The following is a 23,988-nucleotide window of genomic DNA, read 5'->3' as shown; positions in this document are numbered from 1 at the left end:
TAGAAATAATAATTGAAGACATAGTTAAATGTTTTAGAGAAAACAGTCTATTTGTTAATGATAAGAAAACGTTATGGATGAATTATAAGCATCCATCAAATAAATTAATCCCTAATATAATAGCGAAGTTAGGTGAACAGAAAATACTTCAAACTTCAAATACTATATTTTTAGGTATGTGGTTAGGTGAGTATCTTGAATGGGATAAACATATAGAATGGCTCAACAAAAAACTAACTAAATGCTGTTATGTATTGAGAATGCTCGAAAATTCCAGCAGTGCAGAAACAGTGACGAGTGCCTATTATGCATTCATACATAGTCTATTGTAATATGGTGTCTTATTTTGGGGTTTATCAAATCTAACAAGGCACTCCTTTATCATTCAGAAATGAGCCACAAGAATTATAAAAGAGATTGCATCTATGGAGTCTTGTAGGAAAATATTCAAAGAACTGAAAGTTATAACTCTTCCATCTAATTATTTCTATGAAAGAACACACTTTTTGAAATTCCATTACCATTTTTTGAATAGTGATTACCATGACTATGAAACTATACACAGAACCTAGTTCCACAGAGAAGTACATAAGAAAACACGGTATCACAAAAGTGTAATGTATCAACCAAAAATTCTTTTTAGTGTGCTTCCCTTAAGAGTTAAAAAGATACCAAAGCAGCACATTTTTAAAAATTAGCTTAATAAAATACTTATAAGTGAAACCTGTTACATTGTTGATGAGTACATAAATTTTATGAATTTGAGGACATCCCTAACTTAAGTTAAACAGAGTCAAGTGTCACTAGATATAATGTAAAATTAGAATTTGTTTTGTTTATGTATCTGGTTATCTGTATGGTTTTATCTGTGTCTTTATGATTTACTTCTGTTTATGCATTTCATTACCTGCATGAGTTGTATACATACACTATTATTTAAGTATTTTTTGTATCAACATATGACAAGTTCTATATCATTTTATATGATAAAATGGATGACCAATAAATCAATCTATGTTGAGAATTATCTCAATGGAAAAATGCATGAGTTTATTTTTAATCCATCTATAATTTACATGAAGGCTGGTGAGCTGGACAGCCTGGATGTGGTTTTAGGTGATTTCTGACATCATGGGTACCAGGCTAGTATCCACATTTCATCTCAGAAACACAGTACACAATCATTCAGAAAAAATTCTCATACTTGCACATAGGATTAACTCTACATGCAGATAGATGGGGGTAAGGATTCCATCCTGATGCTGTATAAGAGACTGGCATAAAAGCAGACTTTTGTCTGATGATAGCCTTGTAAGCCAAAAATCAGTTAATAAAAAAAAATGATAGTGTTCAACATCCACAATTTTGTGATTTTCCTTTATAATTATAAAATTGTTCTACCAAGAAGTGGTGGAACATGTAGTGAGCAGCATTAACACCATTTAAAGAAACAAGAAAACCATACAATTTCTACTGTTTAAGATTTCATAATATTACATAAAAATTACACATTTTCATTAATTATTATATAACTTAAATACTTATTTATTCTGTAATAGTAATAAACCCATAATACAATTTCTTCACAGTATACTAGACTCATATAAATAAACAAATTGGGGGGCTTCTATGAGCCACAAAAAAGTATTTCATCATGGTAACACTGTGCAGAAGAAACTAGTGGGACAGCATAAGAACATGTGACATATATGGAATGCCAGTTCACACTTATTTAATGTGCCTGCAACATTTTTTATAGACAAAGGTCTTGGGAATAGTGGTTCTGGCTGGGTATTTAAATTGTACGGAAGCAGAACTGCATAGCATATAGATTTGGATACTCATATGCATAGTCAAATCATTGGCAGTTTATAGTGGTTCTGGCTGGGTATTTAAATTGTAGGGAAGCAGAACTGCACAGCAGATAGATTTGCATACTCATATGCATAGTAAAATCATTGGCAGTTTAGTCACCATGATGAACAATGCAGGATGGCCATTACAGACCGGCACTGAGCAACCTGTATTGGCAGACGCACAGCTTGTAATATGATACTGTATGCCACATTTCCACAGTATCTTGTGTCTGTAACACTCTTGGTTCATGTAACAGTGCACTCTGCACATGTTTAGCACCTCATTTGTTTTTTGGATCTCAAAAATCTCTTACATAAGGAATGAGTGCTGATTGAATCTACAGCAAATCTTGTGGTTCTGTTTTGCTTTCTGGACATTAGAAACTGGTTCATTCATAAATTTTGTCATATGAAAGTAATTTTCCTTTATTTTTAATTGATCAGGCAGAGTTTTAAAATTAGGTTAAAAATAAGTAAATCTGAATAACTATTTAGTTATTATTTCTGTAGTGCCTAGAGAACATTTATGTGACAAATAAGAAGATATAATACTCAAGTTAGCAATGAAGAAATGACAGACAATATATAAAATGTATAGTTCAGTGCTAAGCCTAATATGAAGGTAAAAATTTTCCCCCATTTAAGGAGTAATTAAAAATTCCAATATCTAACAGTTCCCATAGCAATGACGTGTGCAAAAATATAAAACTTAGACTAGTTATTGAAATAAATTTAAATGTTCACTATCAAACCACACCAACACTTCTTTTCTGTTAGTAACACCGAAGTAATGCCGACAAATATTTTAATTTCATATTTAATTTAATATTTAATATTCCATATGCATGTTAGTTCCCTCTTCCTCTGAGATAAAATTCCATTTATTTTAGTGACATGGCAAAGTGTTGCTGTCTCAAGACTGTTTTAATGGGGTTCAAGAAACTTTATAAGATTTCATGAGCAGAGGGGTGCAGTAGTTATATCCATGACAAGATGAGAATGATCAAAAATATTTGATCTGTGTCATTTTATTTACTGCTGTGTTCCACCCACTGACAGTTAAATGGCTGTATATTTGTATAATTCTTATGCACATATAATATAATTTCTGCAAGATGATTTGCCTTTATGTTCATTACATTTACAGTAAAAACTGAAAGATGGTTGGCATCTAGAGGATAATATGCCTCTTTATAAATACTGTTGACTATTTCAGATTTAGCCATTGGTTAAAATTAAACACTATTTTCTGCAAAAATAGTCTTATATTTCTAATTACATTAGTGTTTTCTTATATTAATTCCATATGTGATACTATTCAGTTTTCATTTACTCCCATATATTTTAAATTATATGCTTATATTTGTTTTGTTTTTGTATATAATTAATCCTATATGCCATAAAATTGACCATAAATAGAAAAATAATAATGACTTTGCAAAAAATTTAATCACATACTTTTAGCTGACAATAAATACACTTAAATGTGTTCCATTAATGAAACAATATCAGATATGAGCAGCAACTAACCATGAAAGATATGTACCTCTGTAAAAGGTAACATTAATGTGTTATTCCAGTTCTTTAGCCAAGAAATTATTGTAACTATCTATGTATCATGGTACTCACACCATCCAGAAGTTCTCTGACCATGCCATCCCATTTCTTTGTTTCCTTGTTTAATGTCCCATATTTACTGTCAAGTTGTAGGACAAATGTGTAATTAAACCCAAGCATAAGGGATATTTCATGTATAAGATCAATGCCGAAACCTTCATACATATCATTTCCTTTTAATGTCAGACTGGTGTCCACTCGCATGCCATAAGGCTTGCTCTGGAAAAGAATTAAGCAGTCACGATTAATGCAACAACACTAATATTCCCCGTTTAACACAATTTAATAACAATATTTAAACATGGAAAACTGTATGCACTTCATTTTGTTCAAATCTGTAGAAAGATTATAACACAATGAATGAGGGATTAATAATGTAAACCCTGGTTTCCATCCCTCTTGGAGCCGTCTCTAAAGACCTTGTTGTTGAAAGGAAATTAAACACTAATCTCCTCCTCTCTTGGACATTACACACTGTCAGTCTTATCACTCAGCAAAAGAGAAATTGTAGGACAAAATATAATATTTTAGTGATCTGCAGTGTTGTACTATAAACTTGAAGCAAAAGAAATGCATTTTATATACCCAGATACAATACTCTCACCATAGTTTCGAAGATTTTTTAAAAATGATTATCATTAGTTAGTATATAATCTTGAATATACATAACTGATGTTGTTCAGATAGCATTTTGTAATTATGTTTTGATATGTAAATTAGGAAAATTCTACCACTTTGCACTTAGCACACAGTAAGTTTGTAGGAACTAAACATACTCAGAACCGAAGGCCTAATAATGCTGAATGAAACGTGAAATGTCATAAAATTGCCAAACCAATTAAAATTATAAATACTGTTTCCAGGGCCCTTCTTGAAGTTTCTTTATTACTATGGAGAAACATAACTGAGAAGTCCATATGCCACTATAGGAAGTTAGTTTAATAACACATAATGGAAATGACAGAAATAAAGCAGATTAGAATCATAGATACTATGTGTAGAATCATTGATACTATGTGTAAAAGAAACTAACACATGTTAATTTCAAATATTCAGAGACTACTGAAACCCTGGTATATCGTGAAGTAATTAATAAGATTTATTACAATGTATTGATACAAATACTATTGGTAAAAGTGTGAGAGAGCTTGCATATAACTGAATTGAAATTTTCACATTACATGATTGACATAATGAAACCATATAACAAACTCAAGTGAAAGTAATGATTTATGTGGCTGAATGCAAAAAGTTTAACGTAAAAATCAATCAGAAAGATTACAACTAAATACAAAAGATTAATATTATCGTCTAGAACAGGAATTAAATCATCATAGTACTGCATCAAGCTGTCAACAAGGATATGAAAAAAATGGTTCAAATGGCTCTGAGCACTATGCGACTTAACTTCTGAGGTCATCAGTCGCCTAGAACTTAGAACTAATTAAACCTAACTAACCTAAGGACATCACACACATCCATGCCCAAGGCAGGATTTGAACCTGCGACCGGAGCGGTCACTCGGTTCCAGACTGTAGCGCCTAGAACTGCACGGCCACTACGGCCGGCAAGTATATGAAACAGTCCATTTGGGATGTTTGTCTACTGCCTTTCTAAAGCATTTTTAAATTCATGCAGACTCTAAAATGTGAATATATGTCACCTGGGCACATTTGATATCTGATTGATAGAATTAGAGGTGAGTGGTTTTACTGCACATGCCATTCTACAGAAACTGCAGTCCTCTTAGTACTAATACTGTGTTTACAGGAATTCTAGTTTCTTGAAAAATTATCTCCTGTGTGCTCATGTGTGAATAACTTAATATTGTGATTCAAGATGTTATCTGTGTGTCTCAAACCAATCACTGTTACGTATAAGAACATAGGGACTTTGCATTTCTTCTGAAAGAAACATTACCACAAATAAGCACACCCAGACCTACTTATCAGTCCATTTCTATGATACTTGAGGAAAGGAAATGTGTTCCTTGGCTGTTCCCACAACAGTTGACAATGAGACTCAGTAATTAGAGAAAGTCACAGATCTCATATGAAAAGGACTGAAAATCCTCATTTGAAAGTTCAGTTTCAATACACCCTTTGTGTTGTAGGATAAGTTGCAAGCATATGCCTGGACCCCAGGCAAACAAGTCAACTTCATGAATGTAACCCAGCCATTTAATAACTCTTACTGAAGGGGCTACAGACCTTAATATGGTGCAGGTACACCATTTCAACAGTGTGGTCCTGTATTTCAAATAGGTCTTCAAATTACAATCATCAGTTGTTATTTCACAGTAGAGTCTACATCAGTTCCTTTTGGGTTTTCTTCAGTATGACTTTGTCTCTACAATCTTAATTTTTAATCTCCGCACAAATACACTCCTGGAAATGGAAAAAAGAACACCGTGAATTCATTGTCCCAGGAAGGGGAAACTTTATTGACACATTCCTGGGGTCAGATACATCACATGATCACACTGACAGAACCACGGGCACATAGACACAGGCAACAGAGCATGCACAATGTCGGCACTAGTACAGTGTATATCCACCTTTCGCAGCAATGCAGGCTGCTATTCTCCCATGGAGACGATCGTAGAGATGCTGGATGTAGTCCTGTGGAATGGCTTGCCATGCCATTTCCACCTGGCGCCTCAGTTGGACCAGCGTTCGTGCTGGACGTGCAGACCACGTGAGACGACGCTTCATCCAGTCCCAAACATGCTCAATGGGGGACAGATCCGGAGATCTTGCTGGCCAGGGTAGTTGACTTACACCTTCTAGAGCACGTTGGGTGGCACGGGATACATGCGGACGTGCATTGTCCTGTTGGAACAGCAAGTTCCCTTGCCGGTCTAGGAATGGTAGAACGATGGGTTCGATGACGGTTTGGATGTACCGTGCACTATTCAGTGTCCCCTCGATGATCACCAGTGGTGTACGGCCAGTGTAGGAGATCGCTCCCCACACCATGATGCCGGGTGTTGGCCCTGTGTGCCTCGGTCGTATGCAGTGCCGATTGTGGCGCTCACCTGCACGGCGCCAAACACGCATACGACCATCATTGGCACCAAGGCAGAGGCGACTCTCATCGCTGAAGACGACACGTCTCCATTCGTCCCTCCATTCACGCCTGTCGCGACACCACTGGAGGCGGGCTGCACGATGTTGGGGCGTGAGCGGAAGACGGCCTAACGGTGTGCGGGACCGTAGCCCAGCTTCATGGAGACGGTTGCGAATGGTCCTCGCCGATACCCCAGGAGCAACAGTGTCCCTAATTTGCTGGGAAGTGGCGGTGCGGTCCCCTACGGCACTGCGTAGGATCCTACGGTCTTGGCGTGCATCCGTTTGTCGCTGCGGTCCGGTCCCAGGTCGACGGGCACGTGCACCTTCCGCCGACCACTGGTGACAACATCGATGTACTGTGGACACCTCACGCCCCACGTGTTGAGCAATTCGGCGGTACGTCCACCCGGCCTCCCGCATGCCCACTATACGCCCTCGCTCAAAGTCCGTCAACTGCACATACGGTTCACGTCCACGCTGTCGTGCCATGCTACCAGTGTTAAAGACTGCGATGGAGCTCTGTATGCCATGGCAAACTGGCTGACACTGACGGCGGCGGTGCACAAATGCTGCGCAGCTAGCGCCATTCGACGGCCAACACCGCGGTTCCTGGTGTGTCCGCTGTGCCGTGCGTGTGATCATTGCTTGTACAGCCCTCTCGCAGTGTCCGGAGCAAGTATGGTGGGTCTGACACACCGGTGTCAATGTGTTCTTTTTTCCATTTCCAGGAGTGTATATATTATTGTTTGCATATTATGGCATAAATCTTCATGTATTACCATATTCTATTTATCATACAAGTTTTTGCTGTTGATGACTGATTATAAATAAGTGACAAAATCTTTGCAATTGTTTCACATTCCAATCAATAACTTCTCTCAAGTGACTTTCCAACGTGTATTTGCAACAGTATCTCTACTGTTGTCAGTGTGTATAACCAATACAAAATCAAACTGTCTGTCAGTCACAAAAGGATTGCAAGAAGGCTCAGTTTTTGGATCCTTTCTTTTTATGACCTATATGAATGCTCTGCCCACAGTAGGCCTATTATTGGCACAGACAAATATGCAGCAGCCTTCCTTTGGTAATATATCTGGTGAACAAATCAAGATGTCATATCAGCAAAATTATCTTATTATGTGCATACCTTTCCCTTTTCATTTCTCATTTGGCCTACATATTCTACTGGGAAGAAATTAAAGTGGTCCAGCAATCAATATTCATGTCTAAAAAGGTGATTATGTCCAGTGGGATTTAAAAGTCAAAAATACTGTAAGGACCTGTTATTTATATTTATGGCTCCTTAATCAGTACTAAAGGACATCAACATCTCTTTAAGCTACATAATTCAGTATAGCAGCATAATACAAGAAACGTGCATGCAGCTGACAGGCTGTACCATACACCAGACCAACAATGGTCTACCATAGTTATAAACATTTTGGCCGCATGATTTTTAACAACCCCCACAGATTGCCCACATGGTGTTTATGAATAAATTCAACCCTTACTTTTATGAAGCTGAGCTAATTAAAGTAATAAACTTTGAATTTTACAATATATAGTTTGAAAGGAGTCAATATGCATATGTATTAAGGAGCAAATCTATATGTAAGTTGTAATAAGTCTAGTTTTGAAGTTATTTATTTATTCTCCATCAATACAACTGTCATTAGATCAAAAGGATATAATGTGTGTCAGTAAACAATCTATACATAGGTAGTATTAAAGCAGTCAGCAATCCAAAAGTAATATTCCATGTTTACGTTACACAGCTGTGGTAAGAATGACAGATTACAGCAAACATTAGACACAGAAAGTGAAAAACAAATACAAAACCAGTGAAAATAACTATGAATGTTACATGAGTATGCTATCTGTATTATTGGTCAAACTTGCACTATTGTATATCACACTAAAAATTTCTGTTCCAGAGAACTATTAGGGTTTTTCATTGTGGATAAAAAAAACTCTTCTAAACTGTAAAATGAGCTTTTCAGCAGAAATTGCTTCTGATACTCTCTAAAAGAGGAATGTTTATCAATTTCAATTTTAATATCTCAAGGAAGAGCATTAAAAACTTTTGCACCAGAGAACTGCACATTTTTTTGCACCATACCGAGGTTTTTACAATCATTGCAGAAATCATACTTTCTCCTAGTATCATATCCACAATATTCACTATTTCCTTTATAAAACTCAATGTTTTTTCTGATGAAACACATAAGAGAAAATATGTACTGAGAATAACAGTAATAATTCTCAGTTTCCAGAAAAGGTTTCTACAACTACATCTAGAGTCTATGCCTCTCGTTATTCTTACAACATATTTTTGGGCCAAGAGTATTTTCTTTGTTTCCTCAAAATATAATACCATAAGTTATAAGAGAATGGAAATAGCCATGGCATGCTAATTTCATTGTGTCTATATTTCCACTTTTGAAGAGAATGCATAGGACAAAAATTTTTGAGCTGAGTCACTTCTGAAGATTTATTATATTATGAGACCAGTTTACTCTTGAGTCAATTACAACACCTAAAAACTTTGTTGTTTCAACTCTTTCTATTAAGAGTCCATTGATGCTAAACCACTTCATTAAATCAATAAGAATATTCTTAATAGATCCTTCAAGACCTTCACATGTATGACCATCAATCACAATGTTGGCGTCATCTGCAAAAATGGTAAAAATGCACTGTGACTTTTTACATTGAGGTATATCATTTATAAAAATGAGGAACAGTAAAGGACCAAGAATGGCTGCTTAGTGCACTCCTCATTTAATGGTTCTCCAATTAGATTAAACCAGGCCACTATAGATCTCATCAGTATTATCTACAGTTACTTTCTGCTTTCTATCTTAGATGTATGATTCTAACCACTTATTTGGTATGCAACTTATTCCTAATAGGTCTACATTCTTTAATAGGACTTGGTGGTTGACAGTGTCAAAGACTTTTGACAAGTCACAAGACAATCCTTTTGTTACCATTTTGTCATTAATTGAATCCAGAACTTTATTTGTGAAAGCATAGATTGCTTGTTTGGTTGGCAGACCATTTCGGAAACCAAACTGACTTTTGCTGAGAATGTTATGTTTATATAGATGTTCCAAAATTCTCATATACATAAGTCTTTCCAAACTCTTTGAAAAAGCAGTTAGAAATGGATACTGGCCTGTAATTTGTGACTTTGGTTTTGTCACCTTTCTTGAAAAGGGGTTCTACAGCAGCATATTTGAGTCTATCAGGCACAGTTCCCTTTTGTAAGGATTATTGAAACTGTGGCTAAGTACATCACTAATAGAAGCATTGCTCTGTTTTAGTAAATTATTAGAGATATTATCTATCCTAGTGGAATATGTATTCTTGAGAGGAATGATTGTTCTTTTAATTTCAGTTGCTGTAGCAGGTCTGATATGAATTTTACCATATATTTGGGTATAGTCTTTTGCATATGACTCAGAACTTCATTAACAGAATCCTTCGAGCCTATTTTTGCTGAAACTGACAAGAAGTGGTTGTTGAAAATTTGGCTATGTTTTCAGGCTCATGTACTAGATTTCTTTCCTGTTTAATTTTGAGTTATTCAAAAGTTCTTACGGTTTTCACCATCTCCCTTCTATCAATATTCCAAATAATCTTCATTTTGTTATGAGAGTTGTCAATATCTTGCTCATAATACAATGCTTTTGACTTTTGTATTACCTTCTTTAGTACCTTACAGTAAATTTTATAATGGCCAGTTTTTGTTTTGTCCTTAGACATTCCAATTGCAATGTAAAATTCCTTCTTTGTTTTATATGATTGTTTAACTCCCTTTGTGATCCAGGGTTTGTTTGGTGATGTACCAGTATTGCCTCTCACAAACTTTTTTGGGAATACTTCTTCAAAGATGTCTGAAAAATCATTTATGAATATATTAAATTCAGCGTTAACCTCATCTACACTGTATACTGGGTTCCAGTCCATCTGTTGCAGTTTCTGTTTAAAGACTTCCAGTGCATCACTAGTCGTTGACCTAATACATATCCAAGTAGAGATTAATTTCTTGAGGGGTGTAATGTCGTGCAGAGTGAGGAATTGTCCATCATGGTCAGACAGTCCATACAAGTTAGGGATGACAATGAAAGTATGGCACCTACTTAAATCAATAAACATATTGCCTGCATACGAGGTGATATAAATGAAACAATGTACTACACCAGTCACCCAGTTCGAAGTTTGTGAAAACATAATCTTAATGCATTTAGTTACAGTACTAAAGTACTGGAAAATAATAATTCCACTGTTTAATAGTTAGGAAACTGTGTACACACACTGTATTACTTTAATTAGTATTGCATTTAACCTTTGGTAACACCAATTGCGTTAAAAACTTTCAAAAGTTATGAATGTATTCCATCCTAAATCTGTTCTATTCTACACTCCTGGAAATTGAAATAAGAACACCGTGAATTCATTGTCCCAGGAAGGGGAAACTTTATTGACACATTCCTGGGGTCAGATACATCACATGATCACACTGACAGAACCACAGGCACATAGACACAGGCAACAGAGCATGCACAATGTCGGCACTAGTACAGTGTATATCCACCTTTCGCAGCAATGCAGGCTGCTATTCTCCCATGGAGACGATCCTAGAGATGCTGGATGTAGTCCTGTGGAACGGCTTGCCATGCCATTTCCACCTGGCGCCTCAGTTGGACCAGCGTTCGTGCTGGACGTGCAGACCACGTGAGACGACGCTTCATCCAGTCCCAAACATGCTCAATGGGGGACAGATCCGGAGATCTTGCTGGCCAGGGTAGTTGACTTACACCTTCTAGAGCACGTTGGGTGGCACGGGATACATGCGGACGTGCATTGTCCTGTTGGAACAGCAAGTTCCCTTGCCGGTCTAGGAATGGTAGAACGATGGGTTCGATGACGGTTTGGATGTACCGTGCACTATTCAGTGTCCCCTCGACGATCACCAGTGGTGTACGGCCAGTGTAGGAGATCGCTCCCCACACCATGATGCCGGGTGTTGGCCCTGTGTGCCTCGGTCGTATGCAGTCCTGATTGTGGCGCTCACCTGCACGGCGCCAGACACGCATGCGACCATCATTGGCACCAAGGCAGAAGTGACTCTCATCGCTGAAGACGACACGTCTCCATTCGTCCCTCCATTCACGCCTGTCGCGACACCACTGGAGGCGGGCTGCACGAAGTTGGGGCGTGAGCGGAAGACGGCCTAACGGTGTGCTGGACCGTAGCCCAGCTTCATGGAGACGGTTGCGAATGGTCCTCGCCGATACCCCAGGAGCAACAGTGTCCCTAATTTGCTGTGAAGTGGCGGTGCGGTCCCCTACGGCACTGTGTAGGATCCTACGGTCTTGGCGTGCATCCGTGCGTCGCTGCAGTCCGGTCCCAGGTCGACGGGCACGTGCACCTTCCGCCGACCACTGGCGACAACATCGATGTACTGTGGAGACCTCACGCCCCACGTGTTGAGCAATTCGGCGGTACGTCCACCCGGCCTCCCGCACGCCCACTATACGCCCTCGCTCAAAGTCCGTCAACTGCACATACGGTTCACGTCCACGCTGTCGCGGCATGCTACCAGTGTTAAAGACTGCGATGGAGCTCCGTATGCCATGGCAAACTGGCTGACACTGACGGCGGCGGTGCACAAATGCTGCGCAGCTAGCGCCATTCGACGGCCAACACCGCAGTTCCTGGTGTGTCCGCTGTGCCGTGCGTGTGATCATTGCTTGTACAGCCCTCTCGCAGTGTCCGGAGCAAGTATGGTGGGTCTGACACACTGGTGTCAATGTGTTCTTTTTTCCATTTCCAGGAGTGTATTTTATTATACTGTATGCTAACCGTTTAGATTGTCTTCATTCAGTGCAATTAAAATTAAAATTTTTCATCATCATATGACTCCCAGGGAATACTCTGTTGAACCTATAATTTCCCTGATGCTACACTCCATGAGTCTGCATAAGTATTTGAAAATTACACCTGAGAGTGTTGTTGGTTCTAGCTTGCTACACATCTCTCTGTCCCAAGTCAATTGGAGAACATTTTTAATTATGTTTCTTCCATCAAACAGTAATAATTGCAGACTCTTTTATACATATAATCCATACACCAGCTAAAAGTAAAGCTGTACAACTACAGGTGACACACAAAATTATCCCACACGTGGTACTGTCAAATACAAATCTTAAAAAGAACAGTACCCCATTTTATAAACATCACTAATACATTAGTGCCTTTGAGAGAGACAATGCCCCTTCTACTGTTCACTGGTGTTCTCCAACCAAATATCCTCAGGCTTCATTAACAGTGACCTATCATACATCATACAGTACACTTCCTATGTCTTACATTTACCACAAATATTTTTTCTTTCTTATTACCCCCCAGGCTTTAATTTCTCATTAGTCATAATCTATCTCAACTCTATCATAAGTGAAGCACACCACAAATGATATGCATGTATAATTGAAACTGCCAAAGAAGTCTTTTATGAAAGATGTGCTACAAAGAAAGTCTCTTGGGTATAGAATAGAATTACAATGTATTTATTATTGTAATACAATATTCTACAAATCAATAATCAAAAATGTTTACTTTTTAATACTATAACTGCCACTTACTTTCTCTTTATTTGACTTAATTTGGTGTACTTTTTACTTTTTCTGTTATCTGCGTTAAAACAAAAGTTCTGTTGTCAAGAAAATGTAAGCAGCAAACAGTGCTATTGAGTTTTTTTATGTGTATTGGCTTATTATTAGGACAATTTTCACCATGACTGATCAACACTATATAATTTACAACTGAGACACTAAAAGAAAATAATTGTAGAAAGTATGACCAAAAGAACATCTGTTATACATTAAACTAATTGTAGTCTTTTTAATTCAGGTTCCTGTCTTACGACGTCTTATTAACTTGATACAGAGCTAAAGACTAACTGTGAAATATTGTCACAGTAGCATTCCAGAGAAAAACTGTAAAGCCACTTTAATACATATGAATGAGAGATAATAATGGAACATATAAGGCGATTTTTCCATTTTGGAACTATCCAAAATTCCCAAATGAGCTACGTGAAATGTATAATTATTAATGCAGCAGTTTAATTTAACTGGCATCAGAATTAAATGACCCAAAACTACAAGTTATTGAAATGATTTGCAAACTTGTTTTCCAATGTATCTGCATGTCTTGACGTTTCAGAATTACTCCACATTCACATACGGTGGCTATCAAACAGTAGGTGATTTACTAAATACAGAAATTTGGGCCTGCTCTAACATCTTAATTTATAAAATGTTTGCCATCTTCAAGGGAAAGATGACCTAGATTCATGTCCAGTCTGTTTGCAGGATTAACAGATAGCTGTGCTGCATATTGACCTAGTGGTTTAAATGAGCTTTTCATACATTTTGAGGTGACTGTCAGATCGATATCCTTCTCCTGCATTGTATCTCAGAAATCATTATAAGATTTAGCTTTATATTATGAGGAGTACAAGGTTCCCAGATGGTTGACACATATTGCCAAGCAGAATATTTCTCAGGCTGGCAATAATGTACTATGTTTTTAAGGTAAAAATAGCCACAGATGTTTCAAAGCAGTATGTTTTAGGCAAACACATTTTGGAGAACATTCATTTATAGCTGTCATAACCTCTTGTTTGTACACAAAAGACTCGTGAGGCATAAATTTGTGGATAGGAATGGATGAAAGTCAGAGGATGCCAAATAAGTTAATAGTTTCGATGTTCCAAGAATTCATACTAAAAACTAGTTTTCCCATTGCCAAAGCATCTCCATGAACAGATACATTTTACTGAAGAAGGATTACGATTACTCCTTTTGCATTTCATGCCTTTTATTATATTTTTTCCACCTAATTGGTACAGAAGATCACACCAGTTAATATTTTGCTCTTCACAAGTCAGTCAATAAGAAGAATCTCTTTTCATTCCAGAAGAAACAAGGCATTGTTTTTCTGGCAGATGAAATTCACTTCACTTTTGATAGTGTAATATCAATGGCTTACCCTCGCTTCTTTGGTTATTACTTTTTCTGATGTGAATAGAGTGATTCCTCTCTTGCCCACATAAAAATCTGTGAGAATAGTTAGAGTTGTTCACACATTGATGAAGTCTTTATATTCACCTTTGCTTCTGAGGAGTGTTCACAAATATGACACCTAACATACACTAAGCTCTCTTATTCATGTAAAATTTACTGTATTCTATCTTCTGATGTGTCAAACACACCAGGTAATTCACACATCCTTACCTTCTATCCACCCTACAGTGTACTGTGCTAGTTCTGTTTTGATCTGTTGTTCTAGTTCCTGACTGATCTTTACATGGATCACTGTCAAGAGAAGTATGGCCACATTTCAATAAAACCACTCATTTTTAGCTGTTGAAAGTAAAAGAGTAGGCTCCTTAGAAACCATCATGAACTTCTAATAAATTTCTGCTGATGTTAAACCATAGAAAATAAGGAATGGGTTCAGGTACATTGTTTTGAATGAGACACACACAGGATAAGTATTTATGTTCTATAACATCAGAAACAAAACTTAACTGACATCAACACCATGTGTGTGCCGTGCTGAGAAAATTTGTCATTCTACTAACATATGGTTTGTTTGTATTTTCTTTTTCTGGTGTGTAACAAGACGATGGTTGAATTTATTGCACAGGAGTAATTGAGAATATGATTGGTTATGGTGAGAAAGTAATAAATATGACAGAAGCAAAATACATATACAATGGGAATAGCATTTAATGCAGAATGACTGGTTTGCATGTTAAGTCATTAAAAAGTTGTGAACAAAGACAGAACAAGGCAGCTTCACTAAACTGTATGCGACAACACATGGCGTGTTGTATGCAGTCAGGTGGTGAAATTTGCATTTGATTATGGTCTAATTCTAAAACTGAGGAAGGTACTGTAGTCGTAAGACGCTGGAATTGCTTCCAGTTATTCCAAATTTTTGTTTTCTGTTGCTCCTTTGGAAAGTACATGATAACTTTATTTCCTATCCCTCCACAGTCTGAGTTCATGTGCCACATCTAAGGGCATTGTTGTTGGTGGAATGTTAAACCCTACTCTTTCTTCTGCCTTCCTAACATCAAAAGCTGTCAGTCAAGATTAAACATGATTACTACTGGAAATGTATTTTGTGCTGCAGTTTTCTCACATGTTAGCTATGGAAAAACTCATAAATATGTTATTTTAAAACCATGGCTTATCATATTCAATTTTTTCATGGGACCATCTACGTATAACTGAATACAATGTACATGACTCATACATAAGCCCTATTTCTGAATTTGATTAAAATTAATTTTTCAGTAACATTGTATGCAAGGCATAGAGCTACACATCTATGTATGAGCATAAATTTATTTGGCACTGCTCGCTGTATCTGATGAACATCTAAAAGCAGTCTGGAGATGGCTACAAAATAATGCACTTTTAAGTAGTGTATCAAATGATTCTGAAAAAAAGTAGCTTATTGTGAGCTGCACACGTGAAACACACAAATATATTTTTCTTCTAGGATATTATAAATGTCAAGTAAAAATAATTATGTTTTATCACATTTATACTTATATTTTTTTTAAATCCTGTAAATTTCTGGTACATAATATTATTTAGATACTATCAGTGAAGTCCATGTTTAAGGAACAACAAAAATAGTTTTTGATAGAAAATAAAGTGTTCTAGAAAAGAACAATTCCTTTTAGCTAAAATAAGATTATTTATTTGTCAAGTCCCCCTACTGAAAACATTTTTCTCAAGTTCAACAGTATTTACATATAAACTCTGTAGCAGTTAATGTGTGCTTACAATTGCTGTTAACACTATGAGTGTCCTGTTTTGTAGGCTTTCCTCTTGTCTCACTTCAGTTGACACTTCTTCTCGTATTAAAGTAAGTCCAGTGGTTGAATTCCATGTGCCAATCTTCTGCAGTCCATCAACTGTCAACTCCACTATATGCAGCATAAAATCTGTTCGAAAACCTTCATAATCAAAATGTACAGGTCCTGTTAGTCCTCGAAGTGTCTTATATCTCTGAGGAAAAAAATAGTACATGTCATCAGGGAAATAATGAGCTTACAACAATTACTTTCATGTATGACACAAATCTGTTAATCAGCAACAAATGTAAAATATTAGGATATAGTTCTCTGTTTTGTCTTCATTTCCTTCCACTAATTCTATAAGGCACATTTAGTTAACAATGACGTAGGATTATGCAAACTGTGGATATTTCTTCTAGATGATTCTATACACAAAGTGTAAGTAAAATATCTGAGCATAATTTTTTACATTTTCTGTGTGAACTATATAATCTTGAAAAATTAGAGGATCAAAAAAGCATTGTTTTTTCAGTCGACGCTATAAAAGTGTAGCTCTTTGAATAGATGTATAACACAGCAGAATGTATCTGATTAACTTCATTTTACTTTATTTCATGTTCTTACTGTAGTAGTTGTTGGTGGTGCCAGAGAAAGCGGAGGTTATGGTGCTGCTACTAGTAGAGTTTCCCACTGTGTATCACTATCATGATGGTAGTACAATGGACCAAACAATAAAGGCAAACTAGTGCCCAATATTGAGATATAGTCTTAAAATGTTAACTTATTTCCTGAACCATATGCATCAGAAAACTTCTAGAACCAAATGTATCTATTACACACTAAAATAAAAAAAGACTGGTTTGAAGCAGCTCTCCAGGCTACTCTATCCTGTGCAAGCTTCTTCATCTCCCAGTACCTACTGCAACCCACATCCTTCTGAATCTGTTTAGTGTATTCATTTCTTGGTCTCCCTCTACAATTTTACCCTCCACGCTGCCCTGCAATACTAAATTGGTACTCCCTCGATGCCTCAGAATATTTCCTACCAACCGATCCCTTCTTCTAGTCAAGTTGTGCCACAAATTTCTCTTCCCCCAATTCTATACAATACTTCCTCATTAGTTATGTGATCTACCCATCTAATCTTCAGCATTCTTCTGTAACACCACATTTTGAAAGCTTCTATTTTCTTTTTGTCTAAACTATTTACAGTCCACGTTTCACTTCCATACATGGCTACACTCCATACAAATACTTTCAGGAAAGACTTCGTGACACTTAAATCTATACTTGATGTTAACAAATTTCTCTTCTTCAGAAACGCTTTCCTTGCCATAACCAGTCTACAGTTTATATCCTCTCTACTTTGACCATCATTAGTTATTTTGCTTGTATTACAATGTCATCGGCGAACCTCAAAGTTTTAATTTCTTCTCCATTATACAGATTGAATAACATTGGGGAGAGGCTACAACCCTGTCTCTCTCCCTTCCCAACCACTGCTTCCCTTTCCTGCCCCTTGACTCTTATAACTGCCATCTAGTTTCTGTACGAATTGTAAATAGCCTCTCGCTCCCTGTATTTTATGCCTGCCACCTTCAGAGTTTGAAAGAGAGTATTCCAGTCAACATTGTCAAAAGCTTTCTCTAAGTCTACAAATGATAGAAATGTAGGTTTGCTTTTCCTTAATCTATTTTCTAAGATAAGTCGTCGGGTCAGTATAGCCTCACATGTTCCAACATTTCTATGGAATCCAAACTGATCTTCCCGGAGGTCGGCTTCTACCAGTTTTTCCATTCATCTGTAAAGAATTCATGTTTGTATCTTGCAGCCGTGGCTAATTAAACTGCTATTCGGTAATTTTCACGTCTGTCAAAACCCGCTTTCTTTGGGATTGGAATTATTACATTCTTCTTGAAGTCTGAGGGTATTTTGCCTGTCTCATACATCTTGCTCAACAGATGGTAGAGTTTTGTCAGGACTGGCTCTCCCAAGGCTATCAGTAGTTCTAATGGAATGTTGTCTTCTCCCGGGGCCTTGTTTTGACTGAGGTCTTTCAGTGCTCTGTCAAACTCTTCACGCAGTATCATATCTCCCATTTCATCTTCATCTACTTCCTCTTCCATTTCCATAATACTGTCCTCAAGAACATCACCCTTGTATAGACCCTCTATATACTACTTCAACCTCTCCGCTTTCCCTTCTTTGTTTAGAACTGGGTTTCCAGCTGAGCTCTTGATATTCATGCAAGTGGTTCTCTTTTCTCCAAGGATCTCTTTAATTTTCCTGTAGGCAATATCTATCTTCTCCCTAGTGATATATGCCTCTACATCCTTACATTTGTCCTCTAGCCATCCATTCTTAGCCATTTTGCACTTCCTGTCAATCTCATATTTGAGACGTTTGTATTCCTTTTTGCCTGCTTTATTTACTGCATTTTTGTATTTTCTCCTTTCAGCAATTAAATTCAGTATCTCTTCTGTTACCCAAGGATTTCTATTAGCCCTCATCTTTTTACCTACGTGATCCTATGCTGCCTTCACTATTTCATCTCTCAAGGCAACCCATTCTTCTTCTACTGTATTTCTTTCCCCCACTCTTGTCAATCGTTCCCTAATGCTCTCCCTGAAACTCTCTACATCCACTGGTTCTGTCAGTTTATCCAGGTCCCATCTCCTTAAATTCCCACCTTTTTGCAGTTTCTTAAGTTTTAATCTACAGGTCATAACCAACAGTTATGCTCTGTGCAAAATTCTACCAAGCGGCTTCCTCTTCTATTCCTTACCCCCATTCCATATTCACCTACTATGTTTCCTTCTCTTCCTTTTCCTACTATCGAATTCCAGTCACCCATTACTATTAAATTTTCATCTCTCTTCACTGTCTGAATAATTTCTTTTACCTCATCATACATTTCACCTATCTCTTCGTCATCTGCAGAGCTAGTTGGCATACAAACTTCTACTACTGTGGTAGTCGTGGGCTTCGTATCTATATTGGCCACAATAGTGCATTCACTATGCTGTTTGTAGTAGCTTACCTGCATTCCTATTTTTTTAATTCATTATTAAACCTATTCCTGCATTACCCCTACTGTAGCGCGCCAGTGGGTGTGTTGGACCTTCCATCGAGCTACAGACCCCCTTGAAGATATCCTCCGCAGACGGGGATGAAACGTTGGGAATTGACACAGAATTCATCAACCGACCACAGCATAACTGCCCGGATAATTATAATGGACATAACTATAGGGTGACGAGTGGGGAACAGAACAGTGAAGTTATGGACTAAGTTAGCAGTAATAGTGAAAGCCTACGTGAACTGTATTGTTCAGGAATATTATAAGAATTGTTGAGAACTATGTTAATGTAGTAAAAGCATAGGGCAAGCAAAATTTAATTATTGAAACATCACCTGTGAAATTACATGTAAATACTAGTGAACAGCTATTATGGTGTATGTATTTCAAGGCCGTGTTCACGAATAGAATCTGGCATCGGTAAGATTAAAAAGGTTGTGGGAATAAACTGCTCAAAATAACAATGCCATAGGTCCATGTTTTCCAAATAAAATTCCTACAATTTCATATTCCAAAGTACTTCCACTATTGATGATTTTAAGTGCATGTTTTGGAGAGACAAGGAACAATGAAAGCTCTACATGGTAAGGAAAGCATATGAAGGTAAAGCTTCAATAAAAATGGATCTCTGCAACAAGATCAGAATACCAGACCTTGGAGCACTTTTACAACAATATTACTGGCCTCATAATTATCACATAATGCACCAAGTACTCAAGTTTTTCTTTCCTCGTTATGATCTAAAAATCAGTGAATGCGTCCTCATATTTCCCTGCAAATGAGGAAAGCAACTGATCCATGCAACATTTTGTTCCAAGGCCTTTGCTTTGATTAGCAGAGGACATTGAAGCATGTCCCATTCCAAACAACTTTTAAGGAGATATGCATGAGTATGTACACCAATGATGTCCTATCAATTTTCTCTACACCAGTCTCAGAAATTAATTAGACAAAATATTAGACACTACTTTGTTGGTGCTCCACATTTTTATGATTTTGCATGAGATAAACTCATGCTGCAGTGTCCTCTTTTGGCACACCAGTGTAGATGTTGGCCCAGAAATGGCTAAGTAAAAAAATCTGTGCAATTTGCATGTTGATTTGCGTGTAAAAGCCGATTTTGAAATTTTTCCTTTGTGTGAGAATGAGTGGGCAAGCTTCGTGTGCCAATTGAAAATCTGGATTTTCATATTTTACTGTACATGTTGTTTTAGCATAATCTTTCAATGATCATATCAATACCCATTTCTGTTGTGATATACTGTGAAACTGCAAAAATTCACGAATGGCGTGATAATCTTGTACTGTTATCGTCAATTATAGGCTTAAATTAATTAGCGATTTTTTTTATATTTTTGAGAAGAGTAGGCCTAGCCTCATTCAAAACAAATGTTCTCAAATTTCATTGTATAATTACGTGAGAAATAGATTATTTTTAAGAATTTTTGGAACCTCACAAAATTATATTTTCGTAAGTTACTGGTACGAGTGTTATGGATAACATATTTTGCAGCGAATCAGCATTTGTGATTTACAGTTACTGTCAAAGAATAGATCACCCTGAATTTCAGCATGTATCAACTCAAGTAAATATACATTTTTCAGAATGTCTGGGAGTTAACATTTGCCCTGTTCATACTCTAATTTGTAGTAAATCGATGTTTGTGATATAATAACCATTACTACAGCACATATTGTGTCACATTCAGTTTTCACTTAAAGAGGAGCATATATGATTAACATTTATCATGAATTATCTCTATTTTAGAGTTTGCTAATAACTATAATTAACCTTAAAATGTTTTAGAAAATTAGTAATTTTTACCTCCGGTTTTTCTGTTGGCTTAATACAAATCTTGTTTCGTGTATTTACTTCAATTTTTGTTGGTAATTAATATATTTTTAGCTCCACAGATTAAAAGCTAATCAGCAAGCTTACTTTAAAGTTATATGTTCACTATCCTGTAATACACTGTACCATCCAAAATGCAGCCCCACTGTGAATGTTGTTCTTGAACACGGGATGAGTTGGTTGACATCTGTAATCAGGTGGAAATCACCCTCACTACTGTCAAATGATTGGCAGCTGCTACAAATTGGTGTGTTGGAAGAGCTCCCAAAAGTCAGGTACCTGTGAATCCTATCTTCTCTGCAGAAAGCACGGGATCTACCATTACTCATCCACTAGGCGGCAGTGAATGGTGTTTCAGTGGTAGCTCAAGGCTTCCTGTACAGGGCGGATGGGTACCAGGGAGAACTCAGGGTGTTATATGATCTCCCTAACCAACAACTTTGAGGTGATGTCCTTCACTGGAACTGGAACTGAACCAATGGGACTCACTTCACCTGTTTTGGGTAACCTGTTTTGTCCAGTGTCAAGAGGAAACAAACACAAAAGGGTAAGACTCTATTAATTGTTGGCAGTTCAAATGTATGGCAAATGATGGTACCCCTTACCAAAATGGCAGCAAGGGACAGGAAAGGACACCAGGTGCACTCAGTGTGTATGCCTCATTTAACATGTTGGAGAGACAATTCCAGCAGGCATTGAGGGAACAGGGTGCAACCAACTGCAGATTGTGGTGCATGTTGGAACAAATTATGCCTGTTGTCTGGAGTCTGAGGTCATACTTGGATCATTCCAGTGACTGGCAATGAAGGTTGAGAAGACCAGCCTTGAGCATGGAGTTTCAGCAAAGCTCACAATTTGTAGCATTGTTCCCAGAAATGGTCATGGCCCTTCAGTTCTGAGTCAAGTAGAAGGACTGAACCAGAGACTTTAATGGGTCTGTGGAAAGCTAGGTTGACTGCCCAGACCTGCACCATAGTGTGGAGAATTGTAGGGCTCCCCTAAATGGATAAGGTGTGCACTACACATCAGAGGCTGCTACCCAGTTATCTGACTGTGGTGCACACAGGGTTTCTCAGATTAGATGACTTTCCATCCAATCCAGATAACAATAGGTGTAGGAAATCCAGAAGTATCAGTGCAAGATCAAAAGAAATATCCCCCCCACAAGTGAGTGGATTAAAATTCTAGTGGTTAACTGCTGAAGTGTTCCCCCCAAAAGCAGTGAAGCTCACATAATACTATGTACTGAAAGCTGGTTGAAACCTGAAATTGATAGCAGTGAGATTTTTTAGGAAAATTTAAGTGTATAGCAAAAGGATAGGCTAATGGGAAATAGAGATGCTTTATTTGTCTCAGCAGAAAAGAAACTCAAATCCACCTCAATAGAAACTGAAACTGCATGCAAGATACTTTGCATAAGACTCAGTATTGGGCTGATTAACCTTAGAAAAAACCTTGTTTCGCTTGTTCATAAGTTACTCACTCACATAGTAATCATTGGTGAGGACTTTAGCCATTCAACAATCAACTCGAAAAATTACAGGTTTGTCGGTGATAGTATGATAAGTCATCCTGCAAAACAATTCAAAATGTCTTCTCTGAAAATTACCTAGAACAGACAGTTCAGAACCCAACTCATGATGAAAATATATTGGACCTAATGGCAAGAAATACACTTAACCTCTTTGAGGATGTTGATATTGAAACTGGTATCAATGACTATGACACTGTTGTTGCATCAGTTATTACCAAAGAACAAAGGACAATTAAAACAAGCAGGAAGATATTCATGTTCAGTAAACTAGAGAAACAGTCAGTAGTCATACCTCAATGAGGAACTTTAAACTTTCAGTAGGGAGTAGCATATACAGGAACTATAGCTCAAGTTTAAAAGAATAGTTGACCATTCTCTGGCTAGATATGTACTCAGTAGAACAGTTCATAAAAGAAGGGACCCTCCATGGTATACACTCTCTTGACAGCCAAATGTGTTTCATTTAGCATGTCTCAATCTATAGTCCAACGCTTTGTTTCACCCCTATTATGCAGTAGCCTCTCTTTCTTTAAAGAGACTCTTAAAGAAAGAGAGGCTACTGCATAATAGGGGTGAAACAAAGCGTTGGACTATAGATTGAGAGATGCTAAATGAAACACATTTGGCTGTCAAGAGAGCAATGCATGAAGCCTTCAATGACGACAGTTGCAAAATACTGTCAAAAGATCATTAAAAAAAAAAAAAAAAAAAAAGTGCTGGTCATATATAAATGCTGCTAGTGGAATCAAAGTTCATGTCCAGTCCCTAGCGAATGAGACATGAACTGAAACTGAGGGTATCAAAGCAAAATCTGAAATGCTAAACTCCGGGTGAATGAGACACAAACTGAAACTGAGGGTATCAAAGCAAGCTGAAATGCTTAACTCTGTTTCTAAAAGTTCCTTTAAAAAGAAAACACAGGGGAACTGCCCCAATTTAATCCTTGCATCACTGAAAAGATGAGTGAAATAAGTATTAGTGACAGTGGTGCTGAGATGTAGCTAAAATCATTAAAACTGAACCCAGCTCCAGGGCCCAGTGGAATCCCTATCAGATTCTATACTGAATTTGTGGTTGAACAAAAAGCTGT

General features: G+C 37.3%; 1 protein-coding gene across 2 annotated transcripts in view; it reads right to left on the bottom strand.

The window, feature by feature from the left end:
- LOC124555073 (glutamate receptor ionotropic, kainate 2-like) overlaps positions 1 to 23,988 on the bottom strand; it is a 512,372-nt gene that overhangs the window by 157,853 nt on the left and 330,531 nt on the right. For both annotated transcript variants that reach the window (XM_047128860.1, XM_047128861.1), the window contains exons 9-10: positions 16,420 to 16,644; positions 3,486 to 3,692 (exon numbers count right to left, since the gene is read on the bottom strand). In XM_047128860.1, the coding sequence (XP_046984816.1) occupies positions 3,486 to 3,692; positions 16,420 to 16,644 (432 nt within the window). The remainder of the gene's footprint in view (positions 1 to 3,485; positions 3,693 to 16,419; positions 16,645 to 23,988) is intronic.

This window comes from Schistocerca americana, chromosome X, assembly GCF_021461395.2.
Source record: "Schistocerca americana isolate TAMUIC-IGC-003095 chromosome X, iqSchAmer2.1, whole genome shotgun sequence".
Taxonomy (NCBI): Eukaryota; Metazoa; Arthropoda; class Insecta; order Orthoptera; family Acrididae; genus Schistocerca; species Schistocerca americana.
The sequence above is the reverse complement of the archived record's forward strand: the minus strand, read 5'-3'. Positions and strand labels throughout refer to the sequence as shown.